The sequence below is a fragment of the Petromyzon marinus genome, chromosome 17, assembly GCF_048934315.1.
Source record: "Petromyzon marinus isolate PM22_M1 ecotype Great Lakes invasive population chromosome 17, UKy_Petmar_22M1.pri1.0, whole genome shotgun sequence".
Lineage (NCBI taxonomy): Eukaryota > Metazoa > Chordata > Hyperoartia > Petromyzontiformes > Petromyzontidae > Petromyzon > Petromyzon marinus.
The window spans coordinates 21,909,401-21,934,853 of NC_133683.1; the positions used below are offsets into that span (position 1 = coordinate 21,909,401).

The window sequence follows — 25,453 nt, forward strand, 5'->3', positions numbered from 1 at the left end:
TCTCGACTGTCTGCTGCTCGAGGTCAAATTCCCCCCACAATGCTGCTTATATGTAACAGATCTTTAATGTTTTATGGGGCAATTGGATTTAGCAACAACCAGAGTGTTTGAGGCAAGTGGCTGGCGGCGGTAGATCCCGCGTGGAAGTATGTATTGGTGATGTCTTACCAAAAAAAAATAGATGAGTTCAGTGCACAGATATTGATGTTGCTGCTGTGCTGAGCTGTCTGAAGCATTCTCGCAGCGTGTCTGGGCAGGATGAAGTAAGAGCTGAACAGCGTGCATACGTGGCAAAGGGTGCGCTGATGCGATTTGGGCAGCTGGCTCACAGAGGCAAATTCCACGTCAGGGAACTGAGCCAACACCTTTGGGACCCCTGGGTTCGGATCCAGGTTTCAGTGGCGCAAATAATTAACCATGGGTTTGCAAGTGGGGTGAGCTGATCTCAGCGTCGTCATGAATGGAGCTGAATGGAGCTCAAAATACTTCACAAATAAACAGCTTGTGAAAGACACAATGCAGAAGATCCCTGGGTCTGCTCTTCCACGAAGCTCACGTTCCACCCTACACCACATCCGCACAAACCATGGCAGATACGGATACCTGATGCACATAAGGAAACTTAAAAACACTCCAGTGTGCGACTGTTGTCATCCAGAACAGACCGTACAACACATAACGACGCAATGCCCGATCCACAAATACGAGGAAACATCACAGCGATACACTCCGCTACTCCGGATGCGGTTATTTGGCTTGACCACCCGACGACGCGGATGGGAGCGGGGAAAACCCAGCTGGAGCTTCCATCGGAGTGGCAGGAGGGGGCTCCGGACGGGGGACCGCGCACATGGTGGGTGCCACTTTGCCCTCGGAGGACCTGCAATGGCTAGCGGGTGCTATTTTGAGGTGAGCGCAGGAACGCGTGGAGAAGGTGCGAAGATTGACGGAGCTCCAAGAAGCTGCCCCTGAGCTGGCACGGGAGGCTAGCGCAATATTCCTCCAGAAGGAGCGAATGGAGGCTGAGACGCCCTACGCCTTCGGGGTAGCGCTGCTGGTGCTGGGATGGGAGGCATGCCCCCTCTTGGGTGAGGGGGTGCTCGACCTCCGGGTGCCGGAAAGGCTGTGGGAGCTGGCGAGAAAGCTGAGAGTTGCCCTGCCCTCCGCCGTCAGCACAGAAATTTCATCCTCAATGGTGGCCCAGAAGAAACAAGTCTTCGAAGAACACCAGCAATGGGCGTGACGGGAGGCTGGGTCATGGAGTATGGACGACATGATGGTGGCGGTGGGTGGCTGGGGGACGCAAGCAAGAGGATTCCCGCGGCAGGGGCAGTTCCATCTGCCCTGGGAACCCGCTTCCAAGTATTTCATGTCTGGCCGGTTGGGCCACATCGCTGTGCAGTGTCGGGGTGACAGAGGGCCACCAGCAGAGTCACCCACCCCCTCTGATCTGCCGGCAAAGTCGACCCAAGTCCCACCAGATCCGGGTCTCTGAGGCCTACCAAGACCGCCAAGTGCGAGGTCACAGGGACTGGATCTGAACGGGTGCTGCCGAGCAGTGAGGGGCCACGCCCTTTAAGCCAAGGACTCCTTCTCCATCATCTCTTCTTATCCCTCGGGGTTCCGGAGTTGCAAGACCCTGCCGAGACGGGGGTGACCGGTGCAATGAACCGGATCGCGTGAACTACGTCTCGGTATTGGAGGACTCTTCCTTGGGTGGGGGCACCGAGAGAGAGGAGCTGTTGGGGCTTAGGGCCTAGGTAAAGAGGTTTAATTAAAGGTGTGTCGATTTGCGGTGGGGGGGGGGGGGGGAGCGCCGTGCTCTGTAAAGTGTTGTCGATTCACAGAGGGGGGCGCCTTGCTGAGTAAGATGTTGCCGATTTGCGGAGGGGGGCGCCGCGCTGTGAGAAAGGTTGCCGATTCGCGAGATTGGGGGTGTCGCGTTGGGCGAGTGTGCCGTTGGTTCGCGGGGAGCACCGGGGTGGTAGCAAAGTGTGTTGTTGGTTCGCGGGGGGCACCGCGGTGGTAGCGGGATTGCGAAATATGGTTTCTTTCTTCGTTTTTCGAGTTCGATTGGGTAGTGTTAGCGGTGTTCCTCGAGATTGCGGGGTTGCTCTGCCTGCCCACCGGTTGTGGCTGCTCTATTGGCAGCTGGGACGGCTGTTTTTTTTTAACGGAGGGGGGAGGGGTGATGTAGTGACACAGCGCCGACTGCTGTCCAGCAGCAGCAACTGCGGTGGACAGTTAGCGCACACGCCGTTGAGCATATACACGGTGTGTGTGTGTGCCGGCAGGTTGGAGGAACTGGGTCAAGGGTCACGGTAGACCTCATAGGGAAGCCCCTGGAACCCTCTGGAGGGTTCGAGAAGGGAGGCGCGGCTAGGGAGGGGCCAAGCCGCACCGAGTAGAATATAAGCAGCGGAGGAGCGAGAGCTCCGGACTGCCGGTACTGGGAGTGGACTCTTCTCGTCGTCGTTGTCGCCGCCTTCGTCGCCGCCGCCTTCGCCCGGTCGTTGCGTGGCCGGACGGCTGTTGGCTGTCTCGGTCGACACCGTCGGTGGAACGCAAACAGGGTCGTGTCTGGGCCGGGCCGTACGGCAGCGTGCTCGAGAGAGAGGAGGCCGGAGTTGGTGGTGTGAACGAGATGATAAAGAGAGATACTGTGCCTCCTGTAACTACCTCGTCTCCGCCGGGAGGAAGGAGGACACTACACATCTATAGCCTGCTAAAGAAAAACACAGCTGCTGGGTTTTCTGGTGTTGCAGGCCAGAGCCGCCGATTTGCGCCATGGGACCCATTGAGCACAATTTAAAGATGTGCACGAGATCTGCACACACATGTATGATGTGGCCAAAACATTATAAATAGTATCACACTCATCATGTCACTCTACTGATGGATGATGCCCTGCCTGCACAATGCCGGTGTTATTTTGACCCTACGCTTTGTTGATGTGCGTGGATTTTTTTTAGGATATTCGCTAATTTGGGGAATTATGTCCGCACACGATGGCCTACTCGTTTTGAAACACGTCAGGGGATGTTCAGCGACAACTGTGAAACATGTGTGCTTGTTCACCGCTGCCATCGGCAGTAGCCGGGCAGTATCGCCATCGGCATCACCAGAAATAATTGAGATGTAACTAAACTAAAAACTTTTTGTTATTTTACCAGGGAAGATCCACTGAGCTCTGAAGCTGTTTTTCAGAAGCCACCTGGCCGCAAATTGTAGCCAATTGAAATGGCTTATCAGGCGAAAATGTAAAGCAACCAAACACCGTACAATACTCTAAACGCATGTTTCTGTCACAGCGGCGACCTCAGAAGAGAAAAGCATCCCCGCCACCACCATTTGCTAATGTGTTTTATTACTCTGATCCTCACCCCGTGTATCGACAGTGCAATATTAATGTTCTATTTCATTGAGGGACTGTGTGTTGTTTTCCTGGTGTGGTCTGGGACTCGGTTGTTGTTTTGCTGCCTTGCCCAAGCTTGCATTTGGTGATGACAAATTGGCAGGAATGTATGCACTTTAATTTGCATACGTTTATTAACGTTTAGTGACTTGTGTACCTTGTTCTCGACGTTGCACTCCTATCGTGTTTGTGTACTGTTTGTTATTGTAACTCGCTGACCCGCCCCTGCTGGACATCTTTAAAAAAAATTGTTTTATAGCCTACGGATAAATAAAGATTCTGATTTATTTACTCTTAGGGGCCGTCCATAAATGACGTCACGCACCTGGGGGGGGGGGGTCAGATATTTGTGACGGGGGGGGGGGAGGGTTGAGAAATGTGACGTCACATCAAAATGCGCAGCTTTAAATAAATATAGACAACACGTTCTACTTAATTAAATAGACTTTTTAATAAATGTTTTCTCCTACAACATCAGAGTGCAGCGCCACATTAAATACGCACTACAATGGCAATAGTTTAAAGCGATTTGAAGCATGTTTTATATATTTTTTTGGGGGGGGGGGGGCAGAGCTTTGTGACGTCATATTTGAGGGGGGTCTGACTTTTAGTTGACGCCGTGTGACAAGGGGGGGGGGTCAAAAATCGTCCAAAATCGCGTGACGTCATTTATGGACGGCCCCTTAGCTACTTGCTTCTATTGTTTCATATTTTGCAGTCCTATCGATGTTGTTGTTGTTGTAACTCGCTGAACCGCCCCAACTGGACATCCGTAAACAAATAACAAACGCCGCCGGATTGCTCTATCAGCCTGAGTTGGGAATTGTCTTCCCCCTCCCCCACTTTACCCCGCCCCTCCCCTACTTTACCCCGCCCCCCTCCCCCACTTTACCCCCGCCCCTCCCCCACTTTACCCCCGCCCCTCCCCCCACTTTACCCCGCCCCTCCCCCACTTTACCCCGCCCCTCCCCCCACTTTACCCCGCCCCTCCCCCACTTTACCCCCGCCCCTCCCCCCACTTTACCCCGCCCCTCCCCCCACTTTACCCCGCCCCTCCCCCACTTTACCCCGCCCCTCCCCCACTTTACCCCGCCCCTCCCCCACTTTACCCCGCCCCACCCCACTTTACCCCGCCCCTCCCCCACTTTACCCCGCCCCTCCCCCACTTTACCCCGCCCCCTCCCCCATTTTCCTCGCCCCACTTTACCCCGCCCCCTCCCCCACTTTACCCCGCCCCCTCCCCCACTTTGCCCCGCCCCCTCCCCCACCCCTTTGCCCCGCCCCACACATTTCCCCGCCCCCCCTTGCGGGTCTCTACATCTTCCAGAAGAGGAAGATCGACTTCCCATTCCACACTTCCCATTCCCCGCGAAAAAACAACGCGCGCCTTCTCCTCCTCCTCCTTCTTCATCCTCCTCCTCCTCCCCCTCGGGCCCCTGCTGCCGTTTCCGCCGAAAAGCAACGGAATGGACGACGTGGAGCATAACGTGAGCGACAATTATCGCACTGCGGCGAGCGTATGTATTTATTTTATATAAGAATCCGGTTGGTTAGAAAACAACAACACGGGCGATGATTTAAAAAAAATAAGCAAAAAAAAAACCCCCCGCCACGATCTTGAAACTAAACAACGCTGGCGGGCGGCCTTGAGGGAGGCCGCTGCGTCGCTCCGCGCTTTCTTTGTGAGCCCCTCGCTGCAGCTTAAAGCCGCGGCCTAAAGCCTGGACTAGGCCTCCGCGCAACGTTAGTTGATCGTAACGGGACTTTTTTTTTACTATTCGTATGTACTTTATTTTTACACGTTGCCATTAGTCGCGGGCGTATTTTCAGTTGATTCGAGGCGTTCAAAGCACGGCGAATTGATTGGCACGAGCGTTGTGTTACGATCGAGTTAGCGTCGGTTTTGCGCGACACCGCGTGTTGGGGGGGGAGCACTGGAGTGCGTGCGTTTCTAACGGCGGCCATGGGGGGTGAGGCATTGGGGTGGAGGTCAGATTTGGTGAGGGCATGGGTTGATGAGGGCATGGGTTGATGAGGGCATGGGTTGATGAGGGCATGGTTTGGTGAGGGCATGGGTTGGTGAGGGCATGGGTTGATGAGGGCATGGGTTTGGTGAGGGCATGGGTTTGGTGAGGGCATGGGTTGATGAGGGCATGGGTTTGGTGAGGGCATGGGTTGATGAGGGCATGGTTTGGTGAGGGCATGGGTTTGGTGAGGGCATGGGTTTGGTGAGGGCATGGGTTTGGTGAGGGCATGGGTTTGGTGAGGGCATGGGTTTGGTGAGGGCATGGGTTGATGAGGGCATGGGTTGATGAGGGCATGGGTTGATGAGGGCATGGGTTGATGAGGGCATGGGTTGAAGACGTAAAATGGTGAGGCAATTGGTTGATGAGGTGGGCGGTGGTGAGCCATGGCTTGATGTGGGCCATAATGCGTGTGGTGTGTTGAGGCATGTGTTAGTGATGTTGTTTGGTGGTGATACATCGGTTGTTGAAGCTAGCGGTGGGGAAGTGTGAGTTTGGTGATGTGTGGTATAACATGGGTTGGTGAAGCGTGGGATTGAATAAATCACAGATTATAATATGTGATTTTCGAGGTACGGTTAGTGAGGTGTGGGTTGGTAGTGAAGTATGGGATGATGTGTTGGTTGGTTAGTTATGGGGTGTTGAGATATGAGTGGTGAGGCATTAATAGATGGAGTGGGTTTATAGGTGATAAGATTATTTGTTGGTAGTAAGTTCGTGCGAGGTGGCAGGGTGAATGGATGATAGGGGTGGTGAGGTCAGGGATGGGGTCAGGGTTTGTGGGATCCGGAGAGGAAATACTGTTGACTCATGGGTGCTGAGGTCTGTAGAGATGGGGTCAGGGATGGCAATGGTTTGTGAGGTTAGTGGTGGTGAGGCTCAGGAGTGGAGTTATTTGAAGTGAGGGCGAGGTTAGTCACTGGTGGTAGGAATCAGGGACGGTGAGGTCTGAAATGGTTATTGGTAGTGAGTGATCTGAGTGGTGCTTTAGTCAATGGTAGTGAGCTTGAGGGAGTTGAAGTCAGAGGAGGCAAGGTCATGGGCTGGTGATGTGAGGGTTGGCGAGGCCACTTGGGGTGGACGCGAGTGACGGTGTTAGGGGCGGTGATGTAAGTGGTGGTGAAGCCGCGTTGATGAATATGTCTTTGATTATATCTTAAAAGGTGAGGTCAGAGGTCTTGAGGTCAGCTTTGGTGAGGTCATGGGTGGTGGCGTTATGGATGATGATTCCATGGGTAATGAGGGCACGGGAATGGCAGTGTTGAGGTCAAGGAGGTGGTGAGGTGTTTGGGCCTTTTGGATGGTGACAGCTCGGGGGTGTTGGTTGTGGGTGCACGTGGTGGTGAGATAATGGGGTTTAAAGCCATGAGGACCTGAGATGAGGGTGGTGTGATGGGGTTTTGGATAGCTGGGTTATGGTCTCGTGCAGGATTCTTCAACTAATGGCCTGTAAGCCAAATGTGGCTTGTGGAGGCACTTGGAGCCCGCCCTCGCCGAGACGTACATATTTGTGAGATAAAAGAAATAAACATGAGATAAGACACCAGAAGACAAAAGTACACATTTGTCACTTCTGCAGACATGACATAATTTCATGTTACCTCTGTACACATGGCATATAACATATCTTGACCTGATACCACATGCATATTTTATTATGTGGCCTGCCACAAAAAAAAGATCTAGTGGATGATTGTGGTGATGGTGGTTAATATTGTGGGGTGGTGCAGTGGTTGGGGTGTGAGATATTGGTTGTCTAGGGGGTTAGATTTCTTTTGGGTTCTTCGAGTGTGGGGATGTTGAACATGTGGGATGTTGGGAGCATATGATGGTTGTGGTGTGCAGAGTTGTTCCATCAAGTGGCGGTGGTGCATTGGTTGATAAGTGATCGAGTGGTGAGTCATGGATTGTAGCGTAGTGACACAAACTATATAACCATTGGGTAGGCTGGTGAAGGCTTTTCACCACTGTTGGTGAAATGATTCTTGAAGAGTAACCATAACATTTTTAAATATTTTAACTTAAGTGTAAGTGGTAGCAAGAATTCATTTTATGTTATTAAATGCGCTTATTGTCATTGATGTAATATCCTAATTTTATTTCTGGCTTGTGCAATGTTGGTAATGACAGGAAGAGGTAGATGATCTAGCTCAGTGATGTTAATGATGTTACATTACATTTACCTGTGTTCTACTCCCATGCATGTGTTCCTGGCAGAATAATGTTGAGGACCCAAAGAAACCGGCTCCATCCCCGGTTGTTCACATCCGGGGACTGGCTAGCTCTGCCGATGAATCGCAGGTCATGGAAGCCCTGCAGGAATTTGGAACGGTCAGGTATGAAATCATAAGCCCATGATATTTTCACTGCAACAGGGGACACATATTTTGATTGAATGTCACTGGAAAGTGTTGACAGTATTATTTTGGTTACACTTTCATAAGGCACAGAGACACCACTTTAGTTTTGTGGTACTCTTGTTGCCAGCTGTTGTGTTGCTGTAGTCACGTCAGTTCAGATTATGCATGCAGCCAAGAATATAAATGTTTTAAAGAAAGGATAAATATATTTATTATGGTGGAATTTTAAATATGCAGTGCTTCAGTGAATGTATCAACCTATAAACGCAAATGTTATCAAATAAACCATTTGTCTTGCGAGCCATAAGTAAAACAGTACATGTTGATCACTTTAACGTGATTATTTGGAATGTTTCATATGTGAAACTTCTTATCAGGCTCGGCTATAATACACATTTGGTTATTCATTGTGTAGCCTCAGTGAATTTTGCTTGAAATTTGATGTCTGAGCAGGATTACTTTTGGAAATAATTTCAGCATCTCAAAAATGTTACCATAAATGCTTTTAATTAACTACAGTTATTTTATGATTGGATTCTTAAGTTGAGTTACATGTGTTGCTTTATCAATGGTTATATTTAGTGAGCTTTGATGTTTATATGTCATGATGTAGCTTAATATTATGATGAGAACACTACTGATTAGTTATCTTTTTTATTTTCCCCTCACAATACATTCCAATGCTGTCAGTATCATGACATCAGGTGAAGGAATTTCTGTTCGGAACTCTTGCTATATGTCAATTTTGTTTTATCAGGGAACGGCCCCAGAAGATGAATTTACAGATCTACTTATAAAGTCCCTTGAATTTGCATCTTTATCCATGCTCAGGCCACACTTAATTTGAATAGTGTTCATGACATGTCAAACTAAAAATTGTATGCCTCCCTTCTGGAATATGACAAATGATAATAAAAACAATCATATCATTTTTTGTTATAATTATAAAAAACATAAACAAAAATCTATATGATTGTTTTTTGTGGCGTAGTTTTGAGTCAAGAGAGTGAGACCATCAACTCGCTTCAACTGAGAACCTGGTTTAACCACAGGTGGCTGTGCAGGTTAAAACCTGGGATCCCAACTGGTGCTGGGCTTGGTGCTCTGAAACACTCGGCCACCTGAACCACTCGATCTCCCTCACCGGTAGTTCCCTATTAATCGCGGCTGTGTGTTCTGTTCCCCAGACACGTGGTGATGATGCCACACCGGCGGCAGGCGCTGGTGGAGTTTGAGCGGCTTGAGGATGCTCGTGCCTGCGTGGCGGGGACGGCTGGTGACCCCGTGTATGTGGGTGGGCAGCCCGCCTACTGCAACTTCTCCACCAGCCAGCGCATCTCGCGCAAGGGTGGCACCCCGGCCGACGATGTGGCCAGGACCAACCACATCCTGCTGCTCACAGTCAACAATGCTCTGTACCCCATCACCACCGTGAGTTGCCCTGTCTGATTGTGGACTCCATTTTCTCTTTAAAATAAAGACAATTCAAATAAAACTATGTATTCCCCCCTTGTTGTTTTATGTATCTAGGTGGTGACATGAGTTTAAAGATTAGTTTAGGAGAAAAAAAAATACTTAAATGGTGAAGGTGTGCTGCCATAGTGCTGCAGTGATGTTATCGCATTGATTTTATTGCAATGTATAAAAGTTCCGTCATGAGTGACACAGTCTTATTTGCACATTTGCAAATCTTGAAATCCCTGTTGTATAACCTGGGACACAGCTTAGGTAAGTAACTGGAAGATACATTTTTTGGGTTTTTTCCTTTTGCCAAATATTTAATAAATAAGTGTTTGTGTTCCCATTGCATGAGAATGTATGCAAGGTAAATTGTCTTAAATGCCAGGTAAGATGTTTAATTCTATTCATATTTAGCTTTTGAGTGCTGTTGTATAATTAAGGCACTACATGGGGAGCTATGAACCATCTCTGGTGACCACAACTGTCGTTTAATAAGCCAGGTTGACTAGCAACAATACAGTTTCTCCTTGGGGAACATCAATTGTTCAAGGTCAAGTTGGCTGAGTTGCTTTTCTTCTGTTTGTGCAGGAGGTGATTCACACGATTTGCAGCCCATATGGTGTGGTGCAGAGGATTGTTATCTTCAAGAAGAATGGAGTGCAGGCTTTAGTGGAATATCCTTCGGCATATTGTGCTATGTGTTTATCATGTCGTAAAATCTAAAAGTTAAGATGTGAACTTTAATCTACAACACATTGTGTACGCTATGGAAATACTTTGTGCCTCCTGTAATTTACTTTAACAGCCAATTATATTTATTTTACCAGTTTAACAGGTTTTGGTCAACATGTGATTGAGTAGTGTGGACATTTGGTCATGATTTAGCACTTGCACTTCAGTCCTGTTTTTAATCCTTTAGCTCTAACACAAAAAATGCAATCTCTTAAGGATGCTCGTGAGGAGAGAGGTCATTATAAATGTACAAAAACTCGAATTTGGTAGCTGTTATTGAGGATGGAAATCTCTTGGTTATGTCAATATGGTGAAGTAGGCACAACTGCATTCCAGTGAGTGAAACATGTAGATTGAGCTTGCAGTTCCTGTTAACTGATGTGTGCATATGACTGAAAATCCAAAAGTAAAGATGCACTGAAACATTACACCAACATCCTTTATCATCAATGGTCGTTCTCCATGCACAGTGGCTCTCAGTCATATACAAATAGTTATTTATTGCACCTAATGTTTAAAACAACCGTCTAAATGTTAACAATTTTGAATACTTAAAAACCGATAAACAGAATAGGTAACAGGGCCACGACCACTCCCTGAAATAAAGGTCAACAAAAACAAACTCGTATTAACAATCATATTTTCAAATGGACTTGTCAATTTGACAACGATTGGACATTATTAGAACACTTTCTATAGACTGCAATGTCCTGTGTAAATTATGGTCAATTTTCCTATCTTTTGGTCAATTGTTGCATTGTCTAAAGTGCTGCACATTTAACCTGCATATTCGACTTTGTTTTCCTGGCCACAGTTAATGTCATTGAGTGGTGTCTTTACCGGTCCTGGATTCCTCATTTGCAAATCGGGAGCTAAACAGTCCTGTTTTTACACAATCCCCATGGGCAATATGGCATTGGGAGATCATAATCTAGCAGTGGAATGGCAAAGGGCTGTAGCTTTTCACAATGTACTTAATTACTATGTTTTTCCTTTGGTGTTGTACTAATTACCTTTTAAGTGATTTCTCCTTAATCAGCACACGTTTGATTCCATCCCAAGTGCTCAGCAAGCCAAGAGCTCGCTCAATGGAGCTGATATTTACTCTGGATGCTGCACATTGAAGATAGAATATGCCAAGGTAATGCTGCATTCTTTTAATGTTATCGTTTATAACTGCAGGTTTTTTTTTATAGTATTGCATTTAGTTGATTACAGTAAAGTGGTTAGAATACAGCTATTTTTCTTCATTTTATTGGTTTACAAACTTCCAGCTTATATTTGCTGCTACTAATAATGCCGTGGTTGTGTGTGTTGTATCTCGCCCTACTGTTGGAACGGAAGCCTGCACGTCTAAATGTGTACAGGAATGATAGCGAGACCTGGGACTACACTTTGGAAGGTCCTTGTGTGCCGAGTAAGTAGCAAATTGTAATAATTCGTATCTATATATGTTGAACTTCTTTCTGAATTGGCATAGGATGATGCACCAATGCTTTTGTGGTTAGGTTTTTAATGTTAGATGCTGTGACTTAAAAGTGCTAAAAGTGACACCTTTCGTGCAACCGTTCATGTGCATATTTAAAATTCCTCGTGAATTAATACCTGTGTTTGACCACATGAGCTGCTTGTCTGTTACACTATTAAACTAGTTGGGAGTTCATGGTATCATACAGTACATGCCCAGAACGACGTTTAAAATTGAAACCACACTGTTGAAACAGGAAGTGGTTCTGTAACCTCTCTACTGTTGACGGCTGCACTTTTACGCCAAACTTTTGTTGTTTCTCTTGAAGATGGACAGCAGAAGAAGCAGCCAGCACTGCTCGGTGACCACCCGTCCACTATGCGAGGATATGGTAATAACCTCGTTTTGAGATTAGAAGCACCCCGTCGTTAATGAAAATGGCAGCTCGGTAGACAATTCTTGATGTGTGTGTGTGTATTCTGCAGGAAACCAGCAAGGAACTTACTGCCCCCAGAACTACTCGTTCAATAACTACACTTCTGGCTCTCCTGGAAGCCCTTACAACCACACTGCGGAGGCACGTTTGGGGGTATGCATGCTGCTGTATGTGGCAGATTTAGAGCAGGGTTGTCAACAGCCAAAGAACGATAGGTGTCCTGAGTCGTAGGATTTGTTTTTTTGTGCATCTGCAATAAAAGCGAATAAATTTCACTCCCAACGTTTGGCATTTTGGGGCTACCTTTCAGAGTAATGGCTTGCATCGGACGTCCAGTTAAATTTAACTCAATTTTTTTTCTGGGCAGTAGATGTTCAGTACGTGTTTTGGTCTGACTACATGAAATGCCTTAACTGCGGGAGTGGAAATAATTTGCTTCTGTTTCACTGCCATTGTATATTTAAATTGCATTACTTACGCTGCATAGCGTTACTACTATAATTACCTTTCTGTTATCTGGGGACAATGAGCTTTTTTAAAATTATGGTATGCCGTGTTAAGTTTGCTGATGTTTGTAATGATGCATTGGTTTGTGCACTCAATTAAAAATGTTCATGTAAGAAGTGATGGTTTGCACATATGCTAAGTTTACCTTTTATAATAGACTACACAACTGATAGTGAGATGGAACAGACGATAACAAATACTAAAGATGTAAATGAAAGGATTGATTTAAAAGAGAATCTCACCTTGAAATGTGGCAAATTCATTGAATTGTGGCTTGAGCATTGGGCCAAATTTTTGCATGGCTGTTTGTCATGGCTGTCGTTTGCCGATTTTTACTTGTTTTGTTTTAAACATGCTGCAGTTTGGCAATGCGCGTCCCACCACACCGATGAGTGGACCGGGCACCTGTGCCCCCCACAACAACCCATGCCCCATGGGGGGCTCAGCTGCCAACCGCGTGATGATGGTGTACAACATGAACCCCAGCGTGATGAACTGCAGCCGCCTCTTCAACCTCGTCTGTCTGTATGGCAATGTTGAGAAGGTTAGAGGCACAACTTTGTAGTCGTTAGTATCGTTGTAACAAGCTGTGTCATTTTGGCTTCGTGTGACAGTTATTCAATTTGGCTGCATTCCATTGATTCCACTAGCATGCATGGAATTTGTCACGACGATCTAAGACTAATTTTTGAGATCATTTCTGTCTCTGCCAGCATTATAATTTCATAATCTTTTGCCAAGAAAGTCATCAGATTCTATTTATTTTTATTAGTATGGATAGCATTTGTCACATGATGATAATCATAATTTTGATCATTGATATTATTGCTGGAATTGCATTAATGATTTCATATTTTAGCCAGAAAGTCATTTACTAAGCCCATGTAGTTAAAGTGGAAATGGATTGAGTTATTTTTGGTCTGAAGGTGTTCTGAATTGATATCTTGAAACTGTATGGATTAAAGTAAAACCTCAAATGTAATATAACTGTGCCAGGAAATTGACTGCAGGATAGTGTAGTATCCCTGTCTCAGGCTTGCAGTGTAAAAGGTTGCAAATTGTAGTGTTATGCGTGTGACTGCTGCAGATCAAGTTTCTGAAGAGCAAGCCTGGCGTCGGGATGATTCAAATGGCCGATGCAGCTTCAGTGGATCGTGCCGTTGCAAACCTCAACACGGCACAGCTGTTTGGCCAAAAGCTCAGCCTCTCGTACGTACAGTTGTTTAATTATCTGTACATGTTCCTGTTGGTGTAAAAGGTGTCGTTTACTGTTATATTTGTGGGAAGCTGATGTCCTATGTTGGCTAATGCTAGCCAGTCCCTACAAGATTTTCCCTTTGCAGAAAATGGCGTGTTAAACTGCGCTCCTCTGCAAGAGTAGTCCTCTCCTAACAGATAACAGATGTGTTTCTGAGCTCTTCATTGCAGTTGTATTGAAGTTGTTAAATGTCATTTTGTTCGATTTTGACTCCTCATGTATCTACTTCTCTGCTCTGACGGCAGGGTGTCGAAGCAGCAGGAGATCGTGGCAGGCCAGGCCTTTGAGCTGGAGGATGGCTCGGACAGTTTCCGTGACTTTGTGGGCTCACGCCACAACCGTTTCTCCACTCACGAGCAGGCTTCCAAGAACCGCATTCTGCCGCCGTCGGCCATCCTGCACTTCTACAGCGCCCCGCCTGAGTTTTCCGAGCAGGCTTTCATCCAGGCACGCGTCATTACGATGAACAATGAGCCAAGTTTGTTCAACGTGGCACTGCCTATCTTTGCATAACTGATTGTGCTTAATTCATATTTTTTTCTTTCAAATTCGGTTCAACTGCAGTGGTAACATGTATTGGTTCTTATTTCAGATTTGTGAAGAAACTGGCGTGAAGAAGCCAAACGCCTTCAAGCTGTTTTCATCCAAGAGTGAGTTTTTCTTACAGCATTTGCAAAACAGAAGTTAAATTAACTTGAGTAACCGTGATGGTAATGATGCTTTTGTAAAGACTGTGGTATCGCTGATAAAAACAAATGTGCCATTATCGCTGGATTAATAATCACATTGAGATATGTGCAATACTCAACTATAATATTGAGCGGAATGCCTCCTACTATGGAAGATTATGAACGTTTTCAAAAGTGCAAATGAGCATGCAGCATTACAGAGATGGTGAAATCGCCTTTAACAGTAAAAATACATATTACAATTCATTGGTGCCAAAGCATTTAAAATGGAATAAAAATGGTATGCTTGACGAGAAGCCCAATTTACTGTAACTTTATACTGGTAAGAACCTGGTTACACCAGCCCACAGGTGGATTATTGTGTCCGTCCGTCGTGCATCCAAAAATGAGAGGGGTGGGGCTGGGTGGAGAGGGCAGAGGGGGAGGAGGGGCTGGGTGGGGAGGGTGGGGAGGGTTGGGCTGGTCGGGGAGGGTGGGTCGGGGGAGGGTGGGGCTGGTCACCCCGTGGTGCCCTTATAAAACTCAACGTTTAACCTACTCACGCCGGCTTGTGCCTGCCCTCACAGTCGGGCATATTTGTGGAATACACCACGTGGTGCTGCCGTTGACCCTGGCCATTGACCGAGCAACCCAACGTTCCTACCAGCTCCCTCCGCAGGAATGTGTTTTAAGCGGGTTGCACCTGATGCTTTTTAGTGTTCCCACAAAGGCTTTTATCTGGGTTAAATCCAGAATGAGTGGCAACGCACTTTTAAGCGTGTGATTAGATTTCATTGGCTTTACACCTCAAATTAAGATGACTGTAGACATTTGAGCTAATTCTCAACTGAAAACTGATGCAGTCAAATTTACGACCTGTTAATTTTAAATTACAACGGATGAATCATTTGATGTACTCTTGAATTTAAAGTTGTGTTGTCTGAGTGTGGACTAATGTAAATAAAGCCCAATTGTCCGTTTCACACAGATCTTGCGAATACATTATTGACAGGTGAAAGGACATCCTCTGGTCTGGCGGAATGGGACAATAAAAACGATGCTACAGAGGTCGTGGCGGTGGTGAACCACCATCAGCTTAAGAATCCCAGTAAGTACTGACATATACCTGTGTGCTTTTATTTTTTTGTTTTAATCTTGATTACCCTGATTGTACAAATTGTGTTTATAGCTAATATCCACCGTTCCTTGTTAATTTATAATGGCCAATATTATTAACGTTGCCGTTTGTGTACATTGTTGCATCGTACAATTTTGGCAATTTTCATCAACCATTATATAAATTCTTTGGGAAAGCCTCAGATGGTACTGAATTGGAATGCCAAACTATTTTCTTAACGAGTGTCTCAGCTTTTTAAGGAAACCAGGGTATGCAAAGAAAATCCACATGATGGGACAAAATAAGAAATCAATAATTTACATCTACAACCTACATACTCTGCTGTGAACTCAAGTGCGCGATTATATGCGTAGGTCTGCTCCACCATCACCTGCTTCCAAAGCGCACTGAGCCCATCGGCACGTGGCACACCATGTCAAATTACCCAGGTGGTTAACATGTTTGCGTGCTTGTGCGCGCGTGTTACAGATGGGTTCTTCGCTTACACGCTGAAGCTCTGCTTCTCGTCAGCCCAGCAGGTGGCATGAAGCACCCGTGGCGGGGCAAACGCACGCGGGGACTAGAGATAGAAACCCCACCGAGTCCGCGCACCCTCCTGCACGCACGCCCCTCCCACCGCCCTCACCCGCACAGCCGTCAACTTGCACCGCCCACCGCGCACCCACAGTCCAGCCCTTAGTCCGACAAGCCGCAAACGACTTACACCCATGTCGCAAACTTGTTTCATGTTTTGATTTCCTTTTTTTGTCGTGTTTTTTGTCACGCAAAGGTGCAAAGTGCACCCGATACTGTACGATTAGGGCCACGTTGTGAGCAAAAGTTTCGCACGCAAAAGTTATTTTAAGAAAATGGTCAAGAAAGGATTTTATTTTAAGAAAGATGGTCGTTTTATTTCTTTTGACCCCCCCCCCCCCAGGAAAATGAATGTAAGTCTATGTTTTGGTTTGTACAGGCGGCTAATTATGTTGTGGTCTGTATGGAAAGTAACCAAATGTATAAAGGTATTTCTTTACCGCTTCACAAAATTCAAAAGAAAAGTCGTACTCAGATTTTTAATGTGATTTGATATTTAGTTACAGTATTTCATGTCGCAGTACCTGTCAATAAAGGGCTGGATTGGTTATGCAGGAAAATGTTTTGGGTAATTTTTTGTCTGTTCATGGACTGCATTGTGTTCTAATGTCAAATACTGACCCCAGCCATTTACCTCGTATACCAATAATATTTGGCTAATTGTAACATCACATGTTGGCTGGGGTAAATTCTATTAGTGTTTGCAGGGTATATACGTTGATCTGCATATTCTAAGCATATCCGGGTTAGTACATACAAGTATACATTTTTCCTGAAATGCATTTTACAGAGAAGTCACAATGAGCTAAATGCAGTTTGAAGAGAAAGTCCAACATGATTATTGTGTTAATGTGTTCGATATTGGGTATTCCAAACAAGAGGTGCAAGAAAATTGCATGTCCATAAGCAAGTCTTTTGAAGATCCTTTATTTCATGAAAGGTGTGTGGATGTTCATGAACATAAAACAGGGATGATGGTAGATGGTCAAGAGTAATGAAGGGGAGTGGCAGCCAATGAATGGGAGGCTTCTGAGAGAATATTAATTGAAGAGATGGAGCGATGAAAGCTCGTTTGGAAGCGTTAGGTGGATATTGCATCGCAGCATCGTGATAGATGGAAATGGGTTAGGAGGCCTTCATCTGGCAGTGGTGTGACCTCGGCTGATGAGGAAAACGACCCAGGAGGAGGTCTGATGAGACGTTTTTTTCCTTGAGCATGAAATGGTGAGTAGACGAACTCTAGAAGTGTTACAATTCGTGAAATTATAAAAATGCGGTGCGAGTATACAGGTGAGCCACGCATGACCTAATTGGTTCCTGGACGACGCTCGCAAGTGGAGCCGTCGTAATTGGAACCCTCATTTCCCATAGGCGCAACGCTATACATTGGACTGGGTTTCCGTGGAAACATGTGATGTTACAATTCCGTGGAAACCCAGTCCATAAAAAGACCAAAATTGACCGCGAAAATAAATGAAAACCCGAAGAAACATTTATGGTCGCTTAATATAATCTATCCCAACATTAAGTAAAAGCAAACATTTAAAAATCGTTAAGTGCTTTTGGGCATGTGCATCACATTTCCTCTTCTCAGACGTAGCGAAAGGCGATTTTTTTATTTGCAGAAAATTTACAAAAATGAAAGAGCATTGAGAAAGAGACTGCGTTCACTCTCGGCGCAGCTGCAGACTGCATACCTGTCAACCCCTTATCAGTGCCTACCTTATTACAGACCAATTCAGACATTGGTCACCCCGTGCCCTTATAAATATCAACGTTCATCCTACAAAGTCCCATCCACGAGTGAGAAATACAAACACAGTTTTTGTTTGCCCGTACTGAAACGGCTGTACGCCGTATGGACCTGAACTCAATTTCCCTGTACAAGAACACGGGTAACCCGTATGGGTCGACGGCTATGAAGACTCGGGTTCTGCATTAAATACGGCGGAAGAGCAAAGCAGCGCCGTCTGGCGACGAGTGTGAGCATGGCATGCGTGGATGCGTCGCCTATTGACTACGTCGGAAGCAGTCGTTCGGCGGTCGTCGATACGAGTACAGATCCTGACTGTGGGGGTCTTCATAACCACAAGAAAGGTCGTGAAAGCGGGGGAGGGGTCCCCTGTATTAGCAAATACAAAATTGGAAAAGGTGAGTCCTTAAGTTGAATTTTATTGCAGTTTGTAAACTGGTCAATTATGATTCGTAGCTTTCGCGACTGCAGGAATTACTCTTTGGTTCTTTCGGTAAAGTTGCGTATAAATAAAATAATAGAATACGACGTTTCGATTGCAACACAAGCAACCATCATCAGGTACGAATAAGTGAGAAAAACTTAGTAAACTTGGAAACAGGTGGGGTGTTGACTGTTTTTGTTGGCCAACTCTGTTGCATTATATTTCCAAGTTTACTATGTTTTCAAGTATGGTCAATTATGATTTACTCGGCATGCGTATTTTGAATGAATATGAACAGAAATATTTGCATATGCACAGCATCTTGTTCGTATCAAGTTAGTGTCTTGGTTTATTAAAGGGTGACATTTTTTTTCCTGAACTGATACTGCGGAGGCCTTCCTAGTTCAAGGGTACACACCAAGCTGTATTGTGCACACTACCAGGTATTTATGAACACATACATTCGTGGAATAACAAGTTAGTCAAAAACAAGGTACCTTGAAAGTTATAAAACGGAGGTCAAACTAAACGTGGTTTTGGAAGCACCCCAGATAATGGAATCAAGGACCTTAGGTGGTTCCTGAAAATTGTTCAGCTGAATTTAGAAGTTCAGCAGTGCTTCTGGGGTTCAGTCAGCTCATGTTTAGAGTGGAAGCCACATTGTACAGTGCCTGCAAACAACTATAATCGTATTCATGAGCATTTTATTTTCATAAGCCAGGCCACCCGTAAGCAAAAGCTGCAAGCATGGTTATATGCACTCTATGTGAATTATGTTGTTTCTCCTGTCGATTTAGCTGTAGACCATAAACTTCATCCACTGCACACACACACACAAACAAAGCAGAATGGAAGGATCAACTTGATATAAATCATGGGGGAATGCGATTTGCAGACCTCTTTACTAAGCATTTTACACAGCAATTAAATACCCCAATTGTGTAACGATACATTTTTATATTGAAAAAGGGAGACAAAAACGGATGTGAATTCTTACAGACATTTGTCTCATACGACATGCATAGAAAATATTCGTGAAGCTCAGAGGGAGCTGAATAATGGCACAGTTCGAGGCTAACCAACTTTGTGAGAAATCTGAATAAAAGTTTGCAGCAATGGACCACGCACCATCAATCATATTAAATGAAATACATGAATGTGACATTATCACTGACTTCACTAGGCTGTGCAAAAAAATGATTGAATGGAATCTGATGCCATCATACAAGCTCTCAAAAACAAGGCATTCATTACAAAAATAAAGATGGAACAGCTTCACTGAGATTGCATGAAGAAAATTCTACAATTTGCTAGAGACACCACCACCAACAAGGATATTCATTAACTAAATATATTTTCATGAAAATTGGATTTCTAAAAAAAGGCATAAACACTTTCGTAAAAAGTATTAACCATCTCAGATTTGCTGACGACAATTGTTTGAAGCAACCGATTAAAATTAATGAATAATTTTATATTAAGCAGGCGATTGTCGGGCTCAATAAAAAACACAAGAATGGTACCAAAGTAAAGTACAAGTTTTACAAACACATAAATATTGTTGGAGCAACACAACTGGAATGTGAATTGGGGGAAAACATTAAACAGGTGGTTGAGAAGCAGGTTTTATTGCTTTTTTGAAAACCGTAAATTGGACAGTGTGAAGGAACAACACCCACGTGCTGGAAGCACAAAGTAAAGAGATCACTGCTATCGTCACGATGATGAGCTCACCTCATGGAGGTTCAGGGTTATGGTTCCCGTCCCAGCTGCATCAAGTGATATAAAGATGTCTGCATCACAAAAACAATCAAGTATGAGAGCACTGAAGCCAAGCAGCCAAGGTTAATCCAGATACGTGACTTCACACAAAATACAACATTTCTAATTCGATGTGTTTTTTTCTATCATCCCAGCTCTAAGCGTTTAAAATGCACATACACAGTGGCCATGAAGGTATCATTCATCGTTTGTGACGAGAGAACATGTATTTTTGTATGTTGAACTTCGTTCGCACCGTACGTAGTCAGCCGTGCTCATCGGAGGTGTGGGGGAAGGACAACAAACTAAGCACAAAAGGCAGTTCTAAAGAAATTAGTTTTCAATCTAGATCTAAAAGTGCATATCTCTCGCTGCGAGGATGAGCGCAGTTCGCGTGATGATGGTTCATATTCCTTGGCGAGATCAGCGAGGTATTGTGGTTAATTTGTGGCAAAAACGTTGTGTGTAATGAGTGCGACCTTATTTCATGTATTCGTTCGGCAACCGGAAGCCAATGAGGCTCAGCGAGCACTGCATGGGCATGGTCAGATGTTGCAGTACCCGTCACTGCACGTGCCAGAGAATGCTGCACCCGCTGCAGGTTGGCAATGTTTTTGCCAGAACCTTCCCTAGAGCAGTGAGCATTTGACCGCCTGTATTCGAAAGACGGGGGGCGGGGGGGATTTAAGAAACTCGTCCGTTGTTTGAACTGTCGAGCTGGGCGATCAAATCGAGTCGGATAGCCTCTGGATTGAAAGTTCGGTGTGCGAACCATTAAGCCGCATCCCCGGCATAGATTTTATAATATCACTGTAAGCTCCCTCATACCCGCCCCCAAAACCCACAAAACGCTTACTGAAGGCAGTGTACATCTTGGCAAGGAGGCAGACGAAACTGTCGAAGCTTATGGTGAGGTTGGGCTCGGAAAAGCGCATCATGATCAGCCGTTGCATCAGCTTGCCCACCTTGAATCCTGCCAGGAGGTAGGAAAGCCAATGAGGGATGTGCACAACTCCGGATGATACTGTTACGCAGAGATGCATTTCATCCTGTTAACTCCAGGTGAGCAAATGGGAAGTCGTTTCCGCAGCCCGGCACACAACACCGATCACAACTCTTGTTGTCGCAGCGGCTACAAGTTAGTGTGCCGTGCTCCAGTCGACCAGCGACCCGGCAAATCTAGAATTCGGTGAGAAATGAAGCCCTGCTTTTAGGAAAACTGTGGCAACTAACGCTTGTGTGCATCTAGGAAGCACAATGACCGAGGACGGTGCATGTCATATTGATATCGGGCAAAGGAAGCCTCAACCACAGGTTTGTTTGGTGATCCGAGTTCCACTCGACATATATGAATTGTTGGAGCCTGAGGAGACAGGATGAAAGAGAGATGAGTGGTAGCAGTTGTAACCTGGCTCAGAAGGATCCTGGGAGTATTGAGACTACAAAAGCTAAGAAATTAATCCTTAAGGAAAAGGGATGGATCGGAAGCAGACTTTCGTGCAAATTTTCAAAAAAGATAAACTTCTTTGGTTGGGATATATGGAAATAACAGAAGCCAAACACATTAGAGTCAGTGGCCACGTGGAATGAACGAGATGTTGAGGTCCATGCAAGAGATGGCATCGAGGAGGAGGAGGATGACTTAACAGAGAGATAAAGACCTACCGGAAGTGATCGCCACGACCATAAAAAGGAAGCAGTGGAAGAAGTTTATCCGGCTTCATCGTCGACCACTGTGTGACGACGAAGAGAAGAGAAAATAAAATGACTAATGAGGTTTGTTGCTTATCCAGGAAAGTATACTCTTTGGTTCTATTCGGTAAAGTCACGTAGGTAAAATAAAACAACAAAATCACGTGACTTTACCGAATAGAACCAAAGAGTATGGATCCTTGCAGTCACGAAAGCTTCAAATCTAGAATATCCAGGAAAGCCTCGCCGAGGCTTAGGACATTTTCAGGAGGGTCCTGCTTTGGGACGTTTAGCACTCAGAGAGTGGCGGCGAAGGTGAAGACCCAAATGAAGATGGTGGCATATCGTAGGAGCAAATCATGATGGTGGGAGTTGACTTTACAACTTCGGGATCTCGCAGAAGGAAGGAAGCAGTGGTGAGGTGCAGTCGTACCAATATAATTGGTCATGATGCCTTCCTGTCCAACGAAGAGAGACTTACAGAAGCCATCCTTTGTGGAGGGGTTTGGTGGATTGACGGCACAGTCAAACTAAAACTCAACTGTAAGAATAGGTTGCATCCTTTCTGGCATTAAAACAAGTGTTAAGATATTAAAACACCAAACAGACTGGTGTGGACCAATCAGTTTCAGACAATGCATATAATATCAGAGCATGTTTCTTGTTTTCATGTTCGTCACAAGTACGTGTGGTTAATGCAGACAGGATTCCTTGAAAAAAGGATTCTGTTTGGTGTTTTTATATTTTAACACAACTGTTTTATTGCCAGAAAGGGTAACACCTCTTGTTATATTTTGATATTGGCAAGAATGGTCCCATATTAAAACTAAACTATATATTTATTATTTTGCTATGTGAGGCCCACTGAGCTATGTAGCTCTTTTTCAGAAGTTACCTGGTCACAAATGATAGCGCAATGAAGTGGCGTATCGTGTGCAAATGTTTCGCAGCCAAATACTCTAAAATAAATGTTTATAAACGTGGAGGGAAAAATCCACGTGACCACGGGGAGAGTGACATGCAAACTCCAAGTCTACCGGCGTCAGGGTAGGGATCAACCCGATGACCTGAATACCAGGCGAGGTAGTTGACATCTCTCCACCGTGGCGCCCCAGACATTTGCAGTGCGGTAAGTGTCAAGCATTGGGCTAGATGTCTCACTTGAATGCTCCAAAGCCATGGGAAGTTCCGTACTGCTGAGGGTACCCGACTTATCGACATCGCACATCTTGTAGGTCTTCTGTTGACACAGATACAGAGGGCTTTACGAAATCATGAACAGAGCATCAAAATACAAACCCCTGTACAAAATGATTCTATAGAGAAAGGGGCAGCCAGGCATAGGCCGAGAAGAAGAGAACGGTGTTCAACCTGCATATGTCTCCTCTCTCATGTCACTCTACTCCCCTTCTATGTTCTAGGATAAAAACAAGTGTATCCAGTAATCCAAGTTAAGTGAAAGTGTCTCCCTCCTCAAACGAGCAATGTGGGGCACTCATCTCGATTGGTGGAACTTCATTATTACCGTGGCGTACACGGGTGAATGAAGTTACAATTTGTTTTTGGGCTGCCACGAACAGTATATTACTTTATCTTGAGAAAGAGTGAAACAATATATTATATACATATTACTTGCCAGAGTCATTTTGATGAATTCCCAGACGAGAAGAAATTCTTCATATCCCAGCTGTCCAGAGTTGTCAATCTGGCCGTATTACTTGTAAGGATCAAACAGAGGAGAAATTAATCTGTAATTATCCAGAAACACCCTATTCATGAAATGGCAGCTTCTTCTACATCAGTGTTCTTCACTCATGTTCAGAGGGCCGCCACACCGCCTGCCAGGGGCTGTTGTTGTCGCTCGTTGTATCTTGCCGGGGGCCGCACCGTCAGGGGACGCACTAAAGGCCACTAGGTGCCCCCGGTGTTTGACGCATTTGGGTCTTCCACTGCCCCATAAAAATTCTACGTCCCAGTGTCTGTCCGTCTGTTACCACTGACCAATCGCAACCCTCGCCGATCGGTCCTATATCACCGACGGTCACGTAATGCACGCTTTGCCGGATTAACATTTCCCGTCAAACACTGGACTTAATGCAATGTAAAGAGTTGATTTGACAGCTGCGTATGCTAGGTGTGAAATGTAAGATGTTTATTTGGGTGTTTGTGGTGCATGGTGAGTTTCAATTTTATTTTGTTTCACCAGGTGGCAACTCCAAGAGACCAGCAAGATTCACCTGGGGGCATTAGTCTGCCAGGATGGGGCGATGATTGCTATGCAATCCCCAAACGATGATTGCTATGCAATCCCCAAACGATGATTGCTATGTAATCCCCAAACGATGATTGCTATGTAATCCCCAAACGATGATTGCTATGTAATCCCCAAACGATGATTGCTATATAATTCCCAAACGATGATTGCTATGTAATCCCCAAACGATGATTGCTATGTAATCCCGAAACGATGATTGATATGTAATCCCCAAACGATGATTGCTATGTAATCCCCAAACGATGATTGCAATGTATAATCCCAATTGACTAGCAAACATTTGGACCGTCACACCGGCACACAGTGGCCTACTCTTGCGAATGACATCAGGGGATCCTCAACGTCCACTGTGAAGGAAACAGCGTGGAAGTATTACCATGGTTATCAGAATCAGAAGTTTATTATCCGAATAAATTACCCATTGAGCTATACAGCTCTTATCCACGTGCGGCTCAGCCAGCAGACAGACACGGCTGTCAGAGTTAGTAAACACGATAAAAAAAAATCAAGTAAATAAAACCAGATCATCTCACAAAACAATTACGTACTTTCGCATTTGTATTGTTTCGATCTCAATAATGTCTGTTTAAAAGAGTAGAGAGATGGCAGAGTGGTGATTTTCAGAGTAGAGACGAGTTAGTTCCAAACCTTTGGAGCAGCTACACATAACGTATTATTCAGGGCAGACGCTGGATGTAAACCGTGAACCTCTTGCAACAAGCGGGCGAATGCGCTACCGCTGGGCCATGTCACCACCCACGTGGCGAGGGTCAGGTGAGTTGATGACTGGTGAGGTAGTGAATGTCGGACGATGGTCAGTGTCACGTGGGTTATCACGTCAGTTCGTCTATATGATAGGCTCCCCTTGAGTCTGCCTTTTTTATGCCATCTGGTGAGAATTCATGAACATTGGAAGTCTTTCTCACTCGGGTTGGCCGCGCCAACGAGAGCTGCTAACCCGAGGGTAAAGGATACGTCGAACAGAGCGACCAAGACGCGGCAGCTCTCCATGGAGAACTTGTCGACCACCACCGTCGTGTCTGTGATGCCTGCCCACACACAACAAAGACGAGGATGAAGCTCTCCCCCTACAGCCTTAACAAACTGTTGTTGGGGTAGGTGCTTTTCGCAAGCATCTATCAAGGCCGGCAGGGCACCACAAAAGGGTGGCGGTGGTCAAAACAACGATTGGCCGCCTTTGTCTCCCCAGTGCTGATGTTTACACACCGCACCAGGTACTTGTTTAAGGCTGAGTTCACCTAGGAGAGGCCCAGGACCAGCTGAAATTTTCATCAATGGCCATGGCCGTGAGTGGGCATCGAACTCGCGTATCCGGTTTCGTAGCAGTGTTGCTTACAGAGACACTGCATAGTACAACGTGTGCGAACACACAGCATCAACATCATTCTCGCCTTTGTATGAACTTCAATCGGAGCATCTCAAAAACGTCTTTCTATCGCTGGGATTCGTGCCCAGCAGCTCTGGAAGCTGTCGACTCCACAGGCAGC

General features: G+C 45.6%; 2 protein-coding genes across 6 annotated transcripts in view; one reads left to right on the plus strand and one right to left on the minus strand.

Annotated features, from left to right (window-relative positions):
- The first annotated feature begins 4,738 nt into the window (after window positions 1-4,738).
- Window positions 4,739-16,600, plus strand: LOC116943158 (heterogeneous nuclear ribonucleoprotein L-like). Of its 5 annotated transcripts, none has more exons than XM_032955754.2 (14): window positions 4,739-4,902; window positions 7,657-7,775; window positions 8,987-9,230; window positions 9,849-9,934; window positions 11,037-11,133; window positions 11,337-11,409; window positions 11,789-11,851; window positions 11,946-12,049; window positions 12,765-12,947; window positions 13,491-13,612; window positions 13,907-14,108; window positions 14,254-14,311; window positions 15,318-15,437; window positions 15,936-16,600. In XM_032955754.2, the coding sequence occupies exons 1-14, from the start codon at window positions 4,882-4,884 to the stop codon at window positions 15,992-15,994; spliced, it is 1,551 nt and encodes a 516-aa protein (XP_032811645.1). In that variant the 5' UTR covers window positions 4,739-4,881; the 3' UTR covers window positions 15,995-16,600. The 5 variants fall into 5 exon arrangements, with proteins under 5 accessions (XP_032811645.1, XP_032811644.1, XP_032811642.1 ...); XM_032955753.2 differs by having other exon boundaries at window positions 4,740-4,932; window positions 15,342-15,437; XM_032955751.2 differs by having other exon boundaries at window positions 4,741-4,932.
- Window positions 16,601-17,635: 1,035 nt separating this feature from the next.
- The window catches only part of LOC116943157 (calpain-2 catalytic subunit-like), a 28,737-nt gene continuing 20,919 nt past the window's right edge, over window positions 17,636-25,453 (minus strand). Inside the window, exons 15-20 of the mRNA XM_032955750.2 lie at window positions 24,921-24,994; window positions 23,307-23,375; window positions 22,832-22,910; window positions 20,835-20,951; window positions 19,952-20,010; window positions 17,636-19,037 (exon numbers count right to left, since the gene is read on the minus strand). Coding sequence (XP_032811641.2) covers window positions 19,011-19,037; window positions 19,952-20,010; window positions 20,835-20,951; window positions 22,832-22,910; window positions 23,307-23,375; window positions 24,921-24,994 — 425 coding nt within the window. The 3' untranslated portion in view covers window positions 17,636-19,010. The remainder of the gene's footprint in view (window positions 19,038-19,951; window positions 20,011-20,834; window positions 20,952-22,831; window positions 22,911-23,306; window positions 23,376-24,920; window positions 24,995-25,453) is intronic.

What these genes read in the sequence shown, in the direction of transcription:
- LOC116943158 (XM_032955751.2), top strand. Translation starts at nt 4,882, where the DNA reads ATGGACGACGTGGAGCATAACGTGAGCGACAATTATCGCACTGCGGCG. An exon ending in TGTATGGCAATGTTGAGAAG is followed by an intron (nt 12,948 to 13,490) that starts GTTAGAGGCACA and finishes TGACTGCTGCAG; the next exon opens with ATCAAGTTTCTGAAGAGCAA. An exon ending in CCATCAGCTTAAGAATCCCA is followed by an intron (nt 15,438 to 15,935) that starts GTAAGTACTGAC and finishes CGCGTGTTACAG; the next exon opens with ATGGGTTCTTCGCTTACACG.